An 18,291-nucleotide genomic window follows, 5' to 3' on the forward strand; every position below is an offset into this window, starting at 1 on the left:
AATTGACAACAAAAATATGAAATCATCAACAGTGGTAATGGTGTGAAGGAAAAATACAGGGACTAAGAATATATCTCTAGAAAATTCTGATCTAAACTGAATAATTAAAGGAAGGCTTACCTGAGAGTTTTGAGAAAAATCTCTGAAGAAATGTAGGAGACAAAGAAATGGGTGGATCTGGATTGCATAGGCCAACAGCATTATGTAAACTTAGGCCCCAAATGCAGAGCCAATGTGGGAACTGAAAAGGGGAGGTTAGCATGGCAGGTACACTGACTAGAGATAAGGCTAGAGAGGGAGTCAGGGGTCTTACCTGGACTGTGTGCCCTGCCCAGAGGCTCATGCTTAATTCCAGCCATGCAGTTTACAAATATATGCCTATTTCTACTCACTTTTAAAAAATGGGTAAAATATACATAACCATCCCTTCTCTTAGGTCCTACCTGACTTTCCTTTGCTTTATCCCACTTCCAGTTTGACTTATTAATAACCTTTTTCTATATTCTCTTGATGTCCTTATCTTAGTACTTTATTATGCTATGCTGTAATTGTTGATACATTGGCAACAATCTTAATCTTACATACATCTTGATGGCAGAGATACTGTCTTTCTCGCATTGTTAAATCTAAATTCCCATCATGGAGTTATATGGTACATAAATACATGTATTAGATTAGGTTCACCTCTGTGCTAAAAAAAATATATGGCTTGAAAAAGTTTACTTCTGTCTCAGTAAAGATTATGCCAGAATTAGGCAGTCCAGGATTGATGCAGTCCATGATTGCCATAGTTCTACAGTGTCATTAAAACCTAGTCTCCTTAACTTCTATCCTCAGACTATGGGTTTTATCTTCAGAGTTGTCTTATGATCCAAGAGATGCTGGAGTTCCAGCCATTTCAGTATTTTAGGCTAACTGTACAAGGAATCAAAAAGGATCTTCTCTTCCACTGAATTGTATTTCCTTCAAAAACTTTAGGTCCATATAGACCGTTGACTAAAATGTTTAACTTGTGTTTCATTGGCCGTAACCAAAAAGGTACATGTAGCTGTGAGAGAGGATGGGAAATACGTAGGTTTTAAGTTTAGAACATTGACATGTCCAATAAAATCAGAGGTTATACTCAGAGAAAGGGAGAATGCATGCCAGGATAGTCATCTGGCAGTCTCCCATGACACTTAATAAATATTTGTTGAGTACAGAAATGAATAAGTGCCTTTGAGCTGAGAAAAAGTGGGAGCTGGTGGCCATAACTGTACATAAGTTTTTTGGCCTGGCGGGGGGGATCTAAGAGTAAATTTCACCTCTTAAAGACCAACTTTTTAAAAGGCAAATGGGAATCTAACAGGCTGAGTTCTGTCAGCAAGATTAATATTTCATGGCTTCCCAGATCTTGTGTCCATATATGAATGAATAGCACTTTTTACAAAGCTGAATATTTTTTATCAGTCATGGAACAAATTATAAGTTTAACTCAAGTTCAACTGCTGTTTGTTTTTTGTCAGCTTTAGAAAATAATTCCTTTCTCTTGAAGAACTTGCCATTTCTATCTAGATTTAAAATTTTTTAGAAGCTAAGCAGAATATATATGAAAGGGGCTAGGTAGAATGTATAGGAAAGTCCTCCTCAATGGTAGCCTTATGTTTATGTTTTTTAAATTTATTTCTGTTCGTGAATAGATGGTTTCTCTGAGGGTAGCATTTTTTTTTTTTTTTGATGTTTGTAATAATGAAGAAATAATTGAAAAAACACTTCAGGCTTTTGTTGGAAAGTTAAAGACCTATTGTTACTAAAATTTACATCTATAGTTAAAGACATGTATGTGAATAATAATTATATATTTTGGCAGCCTGTTGACTTATTAAAAATAATTTAAGGGAGTTCTTGTTGTGGCTCAGCGGGTTAAGAATCTGACTAGTATCCATGAGGATGCAGATTTGCTACCTGGCCCCACTCAGTAGGCTAAGGATCCCATGTTGCAGCAAGCTGCAGCATAGGCTGCAAATGTGGCTTGGATCCCACTTTGCTGTGGCTGTGGTGTAGGCTGGCAGCTGCAGCTCTGATTCTATCTCTAGCCTAGGAACCACAGGCATAGTCCTAAAAAAATAAATAAATAAAATAATTTAAAAGTACTCTCCATAGGTACTTGTTTACATGTTCATGTGTATATAAGTATAGGATGTGTCCTTTTCCTGGAGGGCTTTATGAATTCAGTTTATCCTTATGAAATAATACTTTTGAACCATATTTCATTAAGTGGACTTTATTTATCATAAGGATTCTAGCTTTGGGACAAAGGAAATAGAAGGCTATTTGCTATGTTCCAAGTGAGAGAATATGGTTGTACCAGAGTGGTAACACATAAGATAAGAAGTATTAAAACATTTTAAACTGTTAAAGAATTCCTAAACTGTTTCCACTAGTACTGTTTTATTTTTGGCTCTTGTCAAAATAGTTACTTAGTCTACTGGATTTGATTCAGTATTATGAGAGCTTCATGAAATCAAGATTGCTTTTCTGTAACCTTTCTTTTGCCTAATTATAACATAGCAAATAGCTGACTTGTTATTTGAACATAAGATGTCTGAACTAAGTACTTTGCGTTTGTAGGTCCTGAGGACAAATTTAAACAAACTAAGAATAAATTTTATAGTTAAGAATAAATTTAATTAAATGTTTTCATCAGAATTACTTTTTAAATAAAATAAAAGAACTAAATTTTTTAAACTGATTTTTTGCATATAGGAACTCTTTCGTGGTGCCAGAAACAATCAATCTTTGTTTTCTAAACTAAATGAAGACAAAATAGTTTTTTTCTTACATTTATTAGGAATAGATACAAATGGACATGCTCACCGACCATCATCAAGGTAATTTTAATACTGTGTTTAATTTCATGGTTTTGAAGGAAACACCTGTTCTCTTTGAGCTTTTAAGGTATTATAATGTTTTCTTTGTATTATCACAACAGAACTTATACATTAAACAATTCTGAAGTAGAATAAGTTCTCATTAATATAAAATGAAGTATGATACAGTGGCTAAAACACAGGTGCTGTGACGAGACTTTATTTATTATTATTTTTTTTAATCCTTTGTCCTTTTAGGGCTGCACCTGTGGCATATGGAGGTTCCCAGACTAGGGGTCTAATTGGAGCTGCTGCCGCTGGCCTACACCACAGCCACAGCAACGCTGGATACAAGCCGCCTCTGCTACCTACACCATAGCTCACGGCGCTGGATACAAGCCGCCTCTGCTACCTACACCATAGCTCACGGCAACGCCGGATCCTTAACCCACTGAGCAAGGCCAGGAGTTGAACCTGAAATCTCATGGTTCCTAGTTGGATTTGTTTCCACTGCATCACGATAGGAACTCCCTAGACTATATATTAATGTAAAGAAAATATATCCTTCATTTATCAGGGCAGAGAGAAAAAAAATTATATTTTAGAGGTATTTTAGTAAATTTTGAAATAAAAAGCATTTTTATGCTGTTAATATATATCACAAAAAGACATAATTAACTATTTCTTATTTTACATTTAATCAGTATTGTATCTAACTATATAGCATATTATAGTATAAAGTTTTGTGTTTCAGTAACACTTCTTATATAAAACAGTGGCTGTTTTTCTCACTTTTGCATACTATAAGAAAAGGAAGAATTCATCTTGTACGTTTTTTTAAATAATTTTTATTTTTTCCATTATAGCTGGTTTACTTATACTGTACAGCAAGGTGACCCAGTCACACATACATGTATACATTCCTTTTTCTCACATTATCATGCTCCATCATAAGTGACTAGGTAAAGTTCCCATTGCTATACAGCAGGCTCTGATTGCTTATCCATTCCAAAGGCAATAGTTTGCATCTATTAACCCCAAATTCCCAGTCCATCCCACTCCCTCCCCTTCTCCCTTGGCAACCACAAGTCTGTTCTCCATGTACTTGATGTTCTTTTCTGTGGAAAGGTTCATTTGTGCCATATATATTAGATTCCAGATATAAGTGATTTCATATGGTATTTGTCTTTCTCATTCTGACTTACTTCATTTAGTATGAGAGTCTCTAGTTCCATCCATGTGGCTACAAATGGCATTATTTTGTTCTTTTTTATGGCTGAGCAGCATTCCATTCCATACCACATCTTCTTAATCCAGTCATCTGTCAATGGATATTTAGGTTGTTTCCCATGTCTTGGCTATTGTGAATAGTGCTGCAATGAACATGCAAGGTGCATGTGTCTTTTTTCAAGGAAAGTTTTGTCTGGCTATATGCCCAAGAGTGGGATTGCTGAGTCATATGGTAATTCTATGTATAGTTTTCTAGGGTGCCTCCATACCATTTTCCATAGTGGTTGTACCAATTGACATTCCCACCAACACTGTAGAAGGGTTCCCTTTTCTCCACACCCTCTCCAGCATTTGTTATTTGTTGACTCATTAGTGAAGGCCATTCTGACAGGTGTGAGGTGTTTACCTCATAGTACTTTTGCTTTGCATTTCTCTAATAATCAGTGACATTGAGCATTTTTTCATGTGCTTGTTAGCCATCTGTATATATTCTTTGGAGAACTGTCTGTTCAGGTCTTTTCCCATTTTTCCATTGGGTTACTGGCTTTTTTGCTGTTGAGTTGTATAAGTTGTTTGTATATTTTAGAGATTAAGCCCTTGTCAGTTGCATCATTTGAAACTATTTTCTCCCATTCCATAGGTTGTCTTTTTGGGTTTTTTTTTATGGTTTCCTTTGCTGTGCAAAAGCTTATCTGTTTAATTAGGTCCCATTGGTTTATTCTTGCTTTTATTTCTGTTGCTGTGGGAGACTGACCTGAGAAAATATTCATGAAGTTGATGTCAGAGAGTGTTTTGCCTATGTTCTCTTCTAGGAGTTTGATGGTGTCTTGTTTTACATTTAAGTCTTTAAGCCGTTTTGAGTTTATTTTTGTGCATGGTGTGAGGGTGTTTTCCAGTTTCTTTGATTTACACGTGGCTGTCCAGTTTTCCCAGAAATACTTACTGAAAAGACTGTCTTTTTCCCATTTTATATTCTTACCTCCTTTGTCAAAGTTTAATTGACCATAGGTGTCTGGGTTTATTTCTGGGTTCTCTATTCTGTTCCATTGGTCTGTATGTCTGTAAGACACACTGTCTTGATTAATGTGGCTTTGTAATACCGCCTGAAGTCTGGGAGAGTTATGCCTCCTGCTTGGTTTTTGTTCCTCAGGATTGCTTTGGCAATTCTGGGTCTCTTGTGGTTCCATATAAATTTTTGGATTGTTTGTTCCATGTTGTACTTTTATTCTTCATTTTGAATTTGCTTTCGGTTGGTCTAACTAACTGTACAGGCTATTGGTTAGCTGCCAGTAGTGAATACCTCATGTTTCCCTTCTTTAACATAATGCATGGTTATAAGTGATAGAATTCATAACAAACCATCCTTGTTCAACTGTATGGAATGCTTAAGTATAGTTTGTTAAAAACATTGTATTGTATTACAGTGTTTTATATCACAAACATTCTAAGAGATAGAAATATTATATACTTGAAATAGTGATACTTACCTATTATGACAAGGACAATATAGTTTTACATTATGAGAGGCATGAACTTGAAAGTCATCATTACTGCATTTGAGACTTAAAAGGCATGCATTAAAATTGATATGCTAATCAATACCTTTTTAAGAACTATTTCTGAAAACAGTTTAAATTTTTTTACTTCTTTAAAATGAGAAAAAAATTTTTAGCAATATAAAGCACTCTGATTTTAAAATATTAAAGATGACATCTAAAACTATTCCAGGAGTTATTGACTTTGAATGTAATAAGTTCATGTTGAATAAATTTGATTTTTCCAAATCAATGTAATTAATGTAATTTAGCTTTCTCTTCTCTCTTTAAACAGGGATTATTTGGATAATATTAAAATAGTTGATGATGGATTGAAAGAAATTGAATCTACTCTTAAAGATTTTTATGGAAATGATGAGAAAACAGCATTTATCTTTACCTCTGATCATGGAATGACAGACTGGGGTTAGTCTGTCTCTAAGTGATATATACTTTATGACTAAAGTAGTGGTAAATGTAGCTTGCAGATATCTTATAATGTGGAAGAGGATTAAATGTCTTAGTATATGCAAAGTGTCTAGCACATAATAGTATGCTTAAAACGGTAGTGTAAAAAAGACTGATCTTACATATTATTGCTTCTAACTTCAAAAAGGAATATATTCTCATTTAAAATGAGAAATTAAAGAAAAGTGTGAAGAAGAAAATGAAAAATACTTATTTATCTACCTAGAATTAACTGTATGTGATGGCAAAGGGGGTGTGTTTGAGGTGGTATTACTGAGGGCCTAGGACTACTGAACCTCTACCCTTGATGAACCTGTCTTCCCTGTTAGGTTTCCAAGGCAAACACAGTATGTGCATAGAGAATGAAATAAGGCAAAGCTGAGATTTGGGTTCCCAAATCATAATGTAGAATTCTTGTGAGCTGTTTCCACTTTATAAAGGGCTTTTGGCTATAGAGTAGCCTGGAAGAAAAGCATAAAGCAACTTTGCCATCCCCTTGAGAGCAAACCTGGTTTGGGATAATTGCCTTAGACTAAGGAGCCTTCCCGGTTCTTTCTGCCTTTGGTGCTACTCTGGTAGCATCTCCTCCAATTCTTCTTTCAACCAGAGCCAATTAACCGATGTTTTGCTTTCTGGTTTTACCTGTTTGTTGGTGCTCTGACTTGCCTTGGGAGCATTTTAAAACTAATTGTTACATGGAGATGCAAACATTTAGGAGTGTGGTCACTAGAATTAGCTATACTTGAATCAACTCTTTAAAACTAAGTATTAAAAAATATTTAGGTATAAGTTAGTTCTTATGTCCTTGTCTTATTGCTTTTTGTGTCTTCTTGTAGGTTCCCATGGGGCTGGTCATCCTTCAGAGACTAATACTCCTTTTGTCACTTGGGGAGCTGGAATCAAGTATCCTCAAAGAGTGTCAGCTCAGAAATTTGATGACACATATTTGGAAGGTATGAACATTTATCTTTATTATTTTAATGAATCTGACATTTTAAAATAAAGTCAAAGTTTAATTTGAAAAATTACTTTTCAAGTTTTCATTTTGATGTATGTGTCATTACCATTTCTATGTATTACTTTTGTATAGTTCATATTATTTAATTTATAATATTCAGCTTGAAATATACAGTTTAGTTATTTGCCTTATGAAAGTTCAAGTATAAGTTTTACTATTTTTTTCTTCACAAGCTTTCTTATTCTAGGACTTAGATTAAACCCTTGATTCAGACCTTACCTGCAAAGGCTACAATCAGGTAAATCACACATATGTCACAATTGGTATTTCAAAACCAGACAGGTTTTGCCCTATCTGTAGTACTTTTGAAGGTTCTCTCTATCGTCCAAGCTTCTCTTGCTTCTCAATCCATGACGAAAAAGAAGTCCTTTTTCCTGGAGCTCTAGCTAGTTTCTAATGTAAGGGGTTTTGAGAGTTCCATAGTTTTTACTAATTGGACAAAAATAAATTCCTCTCAAATGCCTTTCTCTGGATTAGTTGTGTCAGATTTATCCAAAAGCACTTGTTAAATGTACAGATAAAAAATAATTACAGATTTCCAGACCTTGTCACTAGATATTTTGATTCTATGAGTCTGGGTGAGGCCTAGAAATTTTCTTTTTAAAAACTCCAGGGATTTGTATACATAGCTGTGGTAGGTATTTCTACCACAGAAGACTTTTTGGCTTATATAATAAAATTTTCTTATACTCTTTCTTTTTTTGAATTTATTTTTTATTGAGATATAATTCTCATACCATAAAATTCATGTTTTAAAATGTATAATTGGGAGTTCCCATTGTGGCTCAGCAGTAACGAACCCAACTAGTAACCGTGAGAATGCAGGTTCTATCCTTGGCCCCGCTCAGTGGGTTAAGAATCTGGCATTGCTGGTGAGCTGTGGTGTAGGTCAGAGATGCTGCTCAGATCCCACGTTGCTGTGGCTGTGGCGTAGGCCAGCACCTGCAGCTCAGATTCGACTCCTAGCCTAGAAACTTCCCTACGCCACGGGTGCAGCCCTGAAAAGACAAAACCAAACCAAACCAATAAAGATGAATAATATAATATTTTCTAGTATATTCACAGGAATGTGCAATAATCTCGACTACCTAATTACAAAACATTTCGTTGCCCTCCCCCCCCAAAGAAACCAAAACCAAAAAAAACCTCTTACCCATTAGCAGTTACTCTTTATTCCTCTCTCTCCCCATCACCCGGCAGCCATTAATCTACTTTCTGTCTCTATAGATTTGTCTGTTTCAGACTTTTCATATAAATGGAATAACTTACTGTCTGGTCTTTTATGTCTGGCTTCTTCCATTTGGCATAATGTCTTCAAAGTTCATCTATGTTATAGATGTTATCAGTGGGTTTTTTTTAACTGAATAATATTTCATTGTATGTATAGGCCATATTCAATCATCTTTTGGATATTTGGGTTTCCACATTTTGGCTATTTGGTAATGATGCAGTGAACATTTGTATAAAAGTTTTTGTGTGAACATGTGTTTTCATTTCTCTTGGTTAGGCACCTAGGAGCAGAATAAATGAGTCATATGTTCCTCTATGTTAAATTTTTTGCAAATTGCCAAATTGTTTTCCAAAGCAGCTTCATACCATTTTACATCCCTATGTTCTGTGTTAAATGGCTTAGTTTGAGGTTAAATAGAAGCTAGGTTAAATAGTTTCTTTATACTTAGGAGATAGAACTTTATTTTGGCATTTGATTTTTATATCATCAAATCTAAAACATTGAATTAATGTTTCAGAATCACATGACCTCAAGGATCATTACAGAAAGAATGTATTTTTTCTCATGTAAATGTTAATTATCATAAGTTATAGTGAAAGAGAATGTAGATGTTTTTCGTCATCAAATGATTAGTGTGAATATTTAGTAGCTGACTAGTAGAATCAGGATTGTGTTTTTAAACTTTATTAGTTTATTAAATGAAATGTCATCATCATAGTATCTTAGAAACCTTCTGGTAGTATATCTTAAAGTCAAAGACAAAGTCTTAAAATTAAGGCATGTTCTCAAAATCATTTATTTTGATTACTGTTTATTGAAATTATGAATTTAAATGTAGAAAGATGGGGGAATAAGGCAATTTTAATAGTCCCTATACTATTTTCACATTTGGGATTAGTGACAGTAGTGGCATCAGAGCTATAATTTCAAGTGTTTTGCAAGTAACTGCCTGTACCAAAATAAGAAAATCTTAGATTGACTAACAAACCATCAGTTGCCTTAATAATTCCCTGAAATAGGATTGTAATTATTTATAATCATGCTAACAGTATTATCATTATGCCTTTTACTTCCATCTTTCCTTCCTTAGCCTACTGATGTTTTGATACAATTATCTCCAAATAAGCACTTTGAAGGTTTAGTAAATTATCAGATAAAACATCAAGTATTTACTTTTCAGATAGTTTTGAAAATTCTAGTTTTAAAAATTTACAATTCTGCCTTTTTAAGAACCCTTTTTGTTCATACTTGGCTTAAAATGGACTTTTCCGATACGTTTTTTCCCACTAATTATTGACCACTTGTAATAATAAAATGATTTATTCTTTTTTTAATTCTTAACATCAGCTCTTGTGTCTAATTGTATCTTTCAGAATGGAAATTGGAGAACTGGAAGAGGCACGATGTCAATCAGGTATTCATTAAATTTAATCGTGTTTAAATTCAATTTCTCCTATAAGAAGTTTAGACCAAAAAAAATCTGGAAAAAAAAAAGTGTATTAGTAATAATGATGGTAAAGGATTTTTCTAAAATATTTCAGTTACCAAGGGAAATCCTGTTACTGTGAATATTTTAACCCCAAGTAATCTTTCTTTGGCAAAATAAAAAAAAAAGAAAAGCAGCCTCAAGTAAAACTGAAAGGAGGAGACTCCCTCCAAACAACACTGGGTAATTAAAGAATTATTATGCAAATTGAAATTTGCATGCCTTTTCAATTTTTGTCATTTCTTGTCATGGTTGCCTTGTTTAGTTGCTTTAAGCACAGATCTAATAAAACCCCGTTATGGGTTTCTTTCTTGTTAGCGTGTCAGTTACTGTTTCTTTTTTATTAACACACATTTTATCTTTAATTCTACCTAGAATTTTTACAAATGTAATGGGGAAAAAGTGACAAGAATATGTAGATTACTCAGCTAGAAAACTTAATTATAGGAAAATTCATGGCCAACCTAATCAAATTAGACTAGTAACATCATCTGTAAATGTGAAGCACAGAATTTCATTGTTGAAAATATGCTAGGTAGACAGCCATCTCCACTATTTGTAGAAGGCCTGGCATCATTGGTATGTGGCCTCTAAAATGGCAAAAATGTCTTACTTTCTCCAGCTCACCTCACAAGCTGACATTCCTTATTGTAATGAATAAACCAAGGTCTAGGATCTCATTTTCAGGCCTGTAGTTACAGAAAAATGGTCTCTTTTCTCAGGATGGATGCTTATAAACCAAGTAAGTGAAAATGTATAGAATCAGATAACAGTCTGTTAATTTGCAATAAAAATCACCATCAAATGGCTAGGAATAACTTAAAAGTCCATAAAAAAGGAACATGTTTTACTTACAGCCAGGCTGGATCATAATTAAAAACTAAATATAGATTCAGCTCTTGCTTTCCAAATACTCTTACTTCAGATCTATATTAAATGAGAATTTCTTTATTTATTCCTTCTGCCAGCATTGTTTTGTGTCTGGAGTATGTTTAAACATTGTGCAAACACTAACATTAAAACATTGAAACATTAATACATTGACATTAAACATCATGTAAAGGATAAAATGGTGAGTAAAAGCAGACACAATCCCTGTGCTGGGAAGCTTATAGTTTAGGGTAAGATAAAATTTATATTTATTTGTATTCATCATGCAAAGATATATAAAATTACAGCTGTGATAAGGCCTGTGAAGTGATTAGTGCATGAAGTGGATGTTTCTGGTGGACTGTGTGGTCAGCAGAAGCTTTCTGAGAAAGTGAGGCTCGAGCTGAGATTGAAGAGTGAGTAGGAGAGGAGTTCCCATTGTAGCTTAGTGGTAAGGAACCCAACTAGTATCCATAAGGATGTGAGTTCGATCCATGGCCTTGCTCAGTGGGTTAAGGATCCTGTGTTGCTGTGAGCTGTGGTGTAGGTCACAGACACGGCTCAGATCCTGTGTTGCTGTGGCTGTGGTGTAGGCCGGCAACTGCAGCTCTGATTCAACCCTTAGCCTGGGAACTTCCATATGCTGTGAGGGTGGCCCTAAAAAGACAAAAAAAAAAAAAAAAAAAAAAAAAAAAAAAGAGTAGGAGTTGCCAGGCCAAGGCAGGAGGAGGAGAGCCTTCCAGACAGAGGAGCAACATGTGTGCCCAGAGCTATGGTAGAAGGTGCATGGCGTTTTAAAGGATCTTGGAAGAAAGCAGTGTACAGAGCAGCAGGGACCGTGGTGTGATGTGAGGCAGAAGAAGGCAGACACTAGATCATGCAGGGCCTCACAGGCCCTGTGTTCTTAATCCTTAAGTTTGAGGATGCCCTCAAAATGTTTGAAGCCTGGAGAGTGACATGATCTGAGTTTCTGTGCAAGGGTTCCTCTGGCTGCAGCATGGAGAACAGATCAGAAGAGGCCAACGGTGGATTCTGGGGGAAGGAGAGAAGGCAAACAGGACCATTGGAGTTTTCAGTTTTCTGAAATGGTACGGTTTTCTGAGAGTGACAATACCAGATCCTTAACCCAGTGAGCCACCAGGGAGCTCCCCAAACTCCAACTTTAAATGGGGGCTTGAGAAGGTATCTGGAGAGGAGCCACAGTGAAATGGAAGATACTCAGTGGAGAGATGTTACAGAGGTCCAGAAGGGGTGGTCTGCACTGTGCAGGGTGGTCAAGTGATTGTAATCACTACAACAGTATTTGTAGCCACCAATTAATTGGTGCAGGGTGACTGTGCACCAGGTACTTCTCATTTGATCCTGCCATAACCCTGTAAGGGAGAAACATCTATTGATTTTTTAACTAATAATGAAATGGAAGCACTGGAGAGGTTAAATAACCTGCCCAGGGTCTCAGAGATCACAAGCAAGTATATAAAACTGGGCATTCTGTCATCTTGGCACTTTGCTGCATGAAAAATTGAAGGGACTAATGTAAAAGCAATCAATTAGATGGTAAAAAATGGAGGTTATTAATTCTTTAGAGAGCGAGGTCTTCAGGGTGATAGAGGCAAAGCAAGTTGGAGTGGCCTGAGGAGCAATGGGGAGGGGAGGCCATGGAGACAGAAAGCAAGGAGAGCTCTTCTGTGACATTGGACTTAAAGGGGAGCTACTTGAAAGGGAGGTATCCAAAAAGTATTTGAGGCCTTTTGTCTAAAGAGCTTCTTATCTGGTTTATACTTTTGTTGGACTTCACTGGTTGGCAGTACAACCTCCTTTTGACACATACTTTCTTTTCTTTCTTTAGTTAATATATATATAAATATATTTCTCCAGTTAAAGTCTGCTATTACTGTTTATTTTCTGTCTAGTTAAAGCATCCCTTTCATAATACTCAGAAACTATTTCATAGGGTGATCAAAGTTCGTTTTGTTTTGTTTTGTTGATCATGCTCATGGCATGTGGAAATTCCCAGGCCAGAGATCAAACCTACACCACAGCTGTGACCCAAGCCATAGCAATGATAATGCCGGATCCTTAACCCACTGAGCCACCAGGGACCTCCAGGGTGGTCGTTTTTAGCTCCTAGAATAAATGACTTTTTGTTATGGCATATTTTACATTTGGAACTCTTAGTAGTTTCCTTTCAAATTTAATTTTTCATGATTAAAAAAGGTTCATGTACCTCTAGCAAATGACATTTTTAGAGATCAATATCTACTGTGTAGGAGTTCCTGTCATGGCTCAGTTGTTAACGAACCTAACTAGTATCCATGAGGATATGGGTTTTATCCCTGGCCTTTCTCAGTGGGTTAAGGATCCTGTGTTGCCTTGAGCTGTGGTGTGGGTTGCAGACATGGCTCAGATCCTGTGTTGCTGTGGCTGTGGTGTAGGCCAGCAGCTACAGCTCCAGTTTGACCCCTAGCCTGGGAGCTGCCATATGCCACGGGAATGGCCCTAGAAATGGCAAAAGACAAAAAACAAACAAACAAAAAATATATACTTATGTATTAAATAAATATTTGGGAGTTCCCTGGTGGCTCAGCAGGTTAAAGATCCTGGGCCTGGGAATTCCACCTGCTGGAAAAAAAAGTGGCAAAACAAATTTTTTAAGGTAATGAATGATAAAGAATATCGTAGTTATCTTTCAAAATATAGTTATATTACTAAGTTTCCTTGTTGATATCTGTAGACTTCTTAGATTTAAATTTTTTCTGTTTGCAGGCTGATATTGCACCATTGATGGCTTCTCTTATTGGAGTTCCCTTTCCTCTTAATTCAGTGGTAAAGAATGCAATTTTCTTAACTCTCAGAATAAAAAAATTACTGTGTAATAAAATTTACTTTTTGTTTCTGAATTATCTTTGATTACATTTAAAACCTTTTTCTTTATATTTCCTTCTAAATATGTAACACCTCATAATTATGTATGAATGCGCAGCGTAGAGCACAAGCCTAATAGCTTTTCTTTAAAATTTTTTATTTTCTAAAATGTCTAGGATTTATTTCTTTGTATTTTAGTTACAAGTGGTGAAAATATATAAGTACTTTTTATTGTAAGCAGCAGAAACTGAATCCATTTAAAGGAAATTTATTAAAAATATACTAGTGGTTTGCTGGATCAAAGGGGGAATGAACAGGAACCAAGGGTGCTCTGGAGACAGGGAAATCAGTACTCCATGGCCCCATGGCAGGACTAGTCTGCTCAGGATGCCAACATTAGGGGAGCATAGCATTACACCTGTTGTACTGTCCATTCCTTGCCTCTCAAGAGTCAAATTCCAGTGCTTTACCATTTGAGTGGTCTAGCCTGTGTTATTTGTCTACTCCCAAGTAAGGGAAGGCAGGGCCCCATTAGAGACCCACCATATTGTGTCTAATGGGAAGAGTTCTCAACATATAATGGTAATGCTCTTCTGATGGTAATGCTGTTAAGAATGGCATCTGGGAGTTCCCGTCATGACTCAGCGGTTAACAAACCCGACTAGCATCCACAAGGATGTGGGTTCGATCCCTGGCCTCGCTCGGTGGCTTAAGGATTCGGCGTTGCCTGAGCTGTGGTGTAGGTCGCAGACATGGCTCAGATTCTGTGTTGCTGTGGCTCTGGCGTAGGCCAGCAGGTACAGCTCTGATTGGACCCCTAGCCTAAGAACCTCCATATGCTGCAGGTGTGGCCCTAAGAAAGAAAGAAAAAAAGAATGGCAACTGGATGCTGAAAAGCTCAAACACAAGCGAACAAAATCCATGCACACCAGTCATTCTTACTAGCTCTGCAAATCAAACTTTAAAAATAATGTCACCATAACTACCTCAGAACTCTGAGTAATGTGACCACTGTAGACATAAGTATGTGTGTATGTGTATAACTGAAACAAGTTTCACAAAACAATCCTTGCTCTCACTACACATAGTATACTTTCATTTTTCTTATTACATCTTTTGTTTTTGGGCCATACCTGCATCATGTTTTGGAAATTCCTGGGCCAGGGATTGCACCTATGCCACGACAGTGACCTAAGTCACTGCAATGACAGTGCCAGATCCATAACCTACTGTGTCACAAGAGAACTCTGTCTTTTTTTTCTTTTGAAGCATGTTGGCTGTGGCCCACCGTAGTAACTTTTTGCGTGTGCAGAGTACTTCACTGCCTGCAGCATAGTAATCTTTTGGTAAATATTAGGTTTTATTGAACTTAATTCATCCCTTTTGCTTCATTTACTTTATTACATCTACTTTGTGAGAAAAATAACAGATCATTTCTCAGTCATGGTTTTAAAAGTATTTTTTGTTTAATTATTCCAGGAATTTATTCGTCCATATGTCTTGTCCCTATTGCTCTTCGTAAGTCTGTTTTTTATAAGAGTTCTGAGCTTTGTAAGTACTCTTATTAAATCTGTGTTTATTATTTATAGGGGATCCTTCCTGTGGATATATTAAACACCACTGACCTCTTCAAAGCAGAGAGCATGTTTACAAATGCAGTACAGATCCTTGAACAATTCAAGGTAAGATAACACACACAAAAATGGACACCACTACAGTTTTTAAATTGAATGCATTAAGTAAAAATACTTGATTTGGTGTTTTAAGAAATAATTTTCTATAATTTATTATCTTTAAATTTTGTGTATTTGACTAGTGTCATAAAGTTTCACATTTCTGAGGTGCAGGTTCCATGAATCAGTTTGAAGGTATAGAATTACCTTTGAGAGTGTCCTGACTACCACATATGCTTATAAAGACTACAAACCAAGTCCCCCCGCCACGCTTGCCTGGCCATGCCCACAGCATATGGAAGTTCCCAGGCTGGGGATTGAATCCCAGCTGTAGCTGCAATCTATACCACAGCTGCAGCAATGCTGGATCTTTAACCCACTGCACCACAGCAGGAACTCCGAAACCAAGTCTTTGTCAGTAGGATTTGTCTTGTAAAAGTAGTGTTAGAGATTGTAACATTTCTTACCATTCTGTGTATATTATTACATGCATTAAGAAATGACCATTTAACTGAAAATTTCTGTTATTCTTATTAGTATTATTGCAGCTTGGTATATTATGTTTCCTAAGAGTTAAAGAAGTATAGTTTAATTACAAATATGTTATTTTGCCGGCTTGATATGCTTAATTCTCAGCTTATTTTAACAGTATGATAATATTAAAATTTACTTTAAATATTTATGAAATAATATAGCACCACACAATTCCATTTATTTCTATCCCTGAAGAACCATTTTAATAGATGTTTATATTTCAAAATGAAATCAGTTTTTTTCTCATTTATAATAAAATATTTTTATGCTTGGTTCCCAGGTGAAAATGACTCAGAAAAAAGAAGCTACTTTATCGTTTTTGTTTACACCCTTTAAGTAAGTCTCTCTCTCTTTTTTTTTTTTAATGTAAGAAAGAATTTTCAATGAGTTTGAAAGCTTGACAGGATAGGTAAATTACTTAAAAACTTTGTCTTTTTGTGTGCATTAGTATAGTCTTCCAAATGAAAGCCTCTCCTGTTGTTTTATAAATAATGAGCCAGATGCTCTATATCTTTGAATGGCTGGTAGAGGAAATACAGGAGAGCAGAGAGATATGGGAAACATTAAGGAGATAAATTTAAAGGGTTGGACCGGAAAGGTGTGGGGACTCTTCAGTTGATAGGGAAGATGCTTATGCCATTATGGCATATAGAAGAAAGAAGAGCTGGTAGGAGAGGCAAGGATGAATGTTATTAAGTTCAACTTACAATTAAAGATACCAATTAATTAGTTAGAAATAGGGACTTGGATCTCAAGATAGAAATGAGTTTATTATGAAGATTTTGGCATCATCAGCATAAGTATGGTGGCAGAAAGTGTTATACATGTAGGAGGCTCTAGGGAGAATGTAGACAGTGATAATAAAAGGCCAGTGATACAGTTCTGGGGAATACTGACAACTACTTGGGAAAAGAGGAGAGCAGATTTTCATGGGCAACAGATTTTGTCCCACATCCAGAAAGATGTTTTCCTTAAATTAGGATTGGGGAGACTTGGGTCACAAACCTGGCTCTGTGCCACTGACTTGGGAGGGTTCACTCAACCTCCTTGGGCTTCATTTGCAATTAGCAGGGATTCACATTTAATTAGGAAAGATTTTGCTCTTGACCAAAATAATAGAAATTGCTTGAAATATGGATGGTAGGGATGTGATTGAATGACTTCACTGGAGTTGTTTTTGACAACTTATATAGCACTAGAGTGGTATTCATAAACTAGAAACTATTGCCCTCTGAATCATATAATAACAATTCTGTATACCAGCCTGCCTGACTGTCTGCCTGTGTGTGTGTGTGTGTGTGTGTGTGTGTGTGTGTGTGTGTGTGTGTGTAGGAGAGTGAAAACAAAGCAAAATTAGGATTTTGCAAGTTATGATCATATGAAATAAATTAGATGATACATGTCAGTGGTAGAATTATCTTTGAGGAGTGTCCCTAATTATAAGATCATCATATATACTGATAGAGATTATAAGCCAAGACTTTATCAGTTGGAATTTGCCCCATATTATATCATTTAGGTATCTTATGCATATGTTTATTTGTAACATAGTGGTATAGTCAGGCCAAACAAAATAAACAAGTAAATGAACAAGAAATATATTATCAATTCTTGGTATGAAGAAAATATACAGGACATTGAGAGTAACTGAGGGTTACTTTAGATCAGTTACTTTAGAAAGACTGATCAGGGAAATGCTCTTCTGCAAGGGATTCAAGTGCACACTGCCCACCTTCTTCCCCTTGGCCTAGAGACTGACCATGAACTTCTCCAGCTTTGATGCTCAACATCTGCCTGCAACCCCACTACTAACTCTGTGTCATGTGGGGCCCAACAGAATGGTTGATTCCCACCCTGGGCTTACCCATCCTGCCTGCAGACTTGTCTGGCTGGAAATACTCATTCATCAAGAGCCTGCAATAAGATAAAACAAGGAGTTGACTCATGAGGAAATAAACAATTGAAGGATTAGAAAAGAACTTAAAAATACTAAAATCCTCAGAAATATCTGAGAAACTGTTATATCTATAAAATTTAAAATGCAGCACACACTTTGCAAAATGATAGAGAATACAGGCTGTATTTTTTTTTAATGGGAAATGCAGCTAAAACTTACAGAATAATAAATTGTATAGGATTGGTCCAAATGGCAGGCAAATCTTCCCAATTAGAATGGGAAATAGACCTCAAATGAAGTGAAATGAATTTTAGGAGATGATGGATTAAGAAGCTGAAGGAAGGGAGTTCTCGTCATGGCTCAGCGGAAACAAATCTCACTAGTATCTATGAGGATACAGGTTTGATCCTTGGCCTCCCTCAGTGGGTTAAAAATCCAGTGTTGCTATGAGCTGTGGTATAAGTTGCAGATGTGGCTCAGATCTGGCATTGCTGTGGCTATGGCATAGGCTGGCAGCTGCAGCTCCAATTCGACCCTTAGCCTGGGAACATCCACATGCCGCAGGTGCAGGCCCCCCTCCCCCCCAAAAAAAGAAGAAGCTGAAGGAAACATTGGAAGGCATACATTTCTTCATC

At 36.2% G+C, this 18,291-nt stretch overlaps 1 protein-coding gene across 12 annotated transcripts in view; it reads left to right on the top strand.

Moving 5' to 3' along the window:
• The window catches only part of PIGN (phosphatidylinositol glycan anchor biosynthesis class N), a 99,210-nt gene that overhangs the window by 16,960 nt on the left and 63,959 nt on the right, over window positions 1-18,291 (top strand). For 4 of the 12 annotated variants that reach the window (XM_021099773.2, XM_021099782.2, XM_021099768.1 and 1 more), the window contains 7 exons: window positions 2,746-2,870; window positions 5,910-6,040; window positions 6,919-7,035; window positions 9,705-9,745; window positions 13,454-13,513; window positions 15,142-15,234; window positions 16,040-16,095. In XM_021099773.2, the coding sequence (XP_020955432.1) occupies window positions 2,746-2,870; window positions 5,910-6,040; window positions 6,919-7,035; window positions 9,705-9,745; window positions 13,454-13,513; window positions 15,142-15,234; window positions 16,040-16,095 (623 nt within the window). The remainder of the gene's footprint in view (window positions 1-2,745; window positions 2,871-5,909; window positions 6,041-6,918; window positions 7,036-9,704; window positions 9,746-13,453; window positions 13,514-15,141; window positions 15,235-16,039; window positions 16,096-18,291) is intronic. The other 8 variants (XM_084977283.1, XM_084977291.1, XM_084977282.1 and 5 more) reach the window with 2 other exon arrangements.

Source organism: Sus scrofa, chromosome 1, assembly GCF_054392235.1.
Source record: "Sus scrofa isolate SSC_HxYL_T2T_F1_AM1 chromosome 1, Sscrofa_HxYL_maternal_Yorkshire_Landrace_v2.0, whole genome shotgun sequence".
Lineage (NCBI taxonomy): Eukaryota > Metazoa > Chordata > Mammalia > Artiodactyla > Suidae > Sus > Sus scrofa.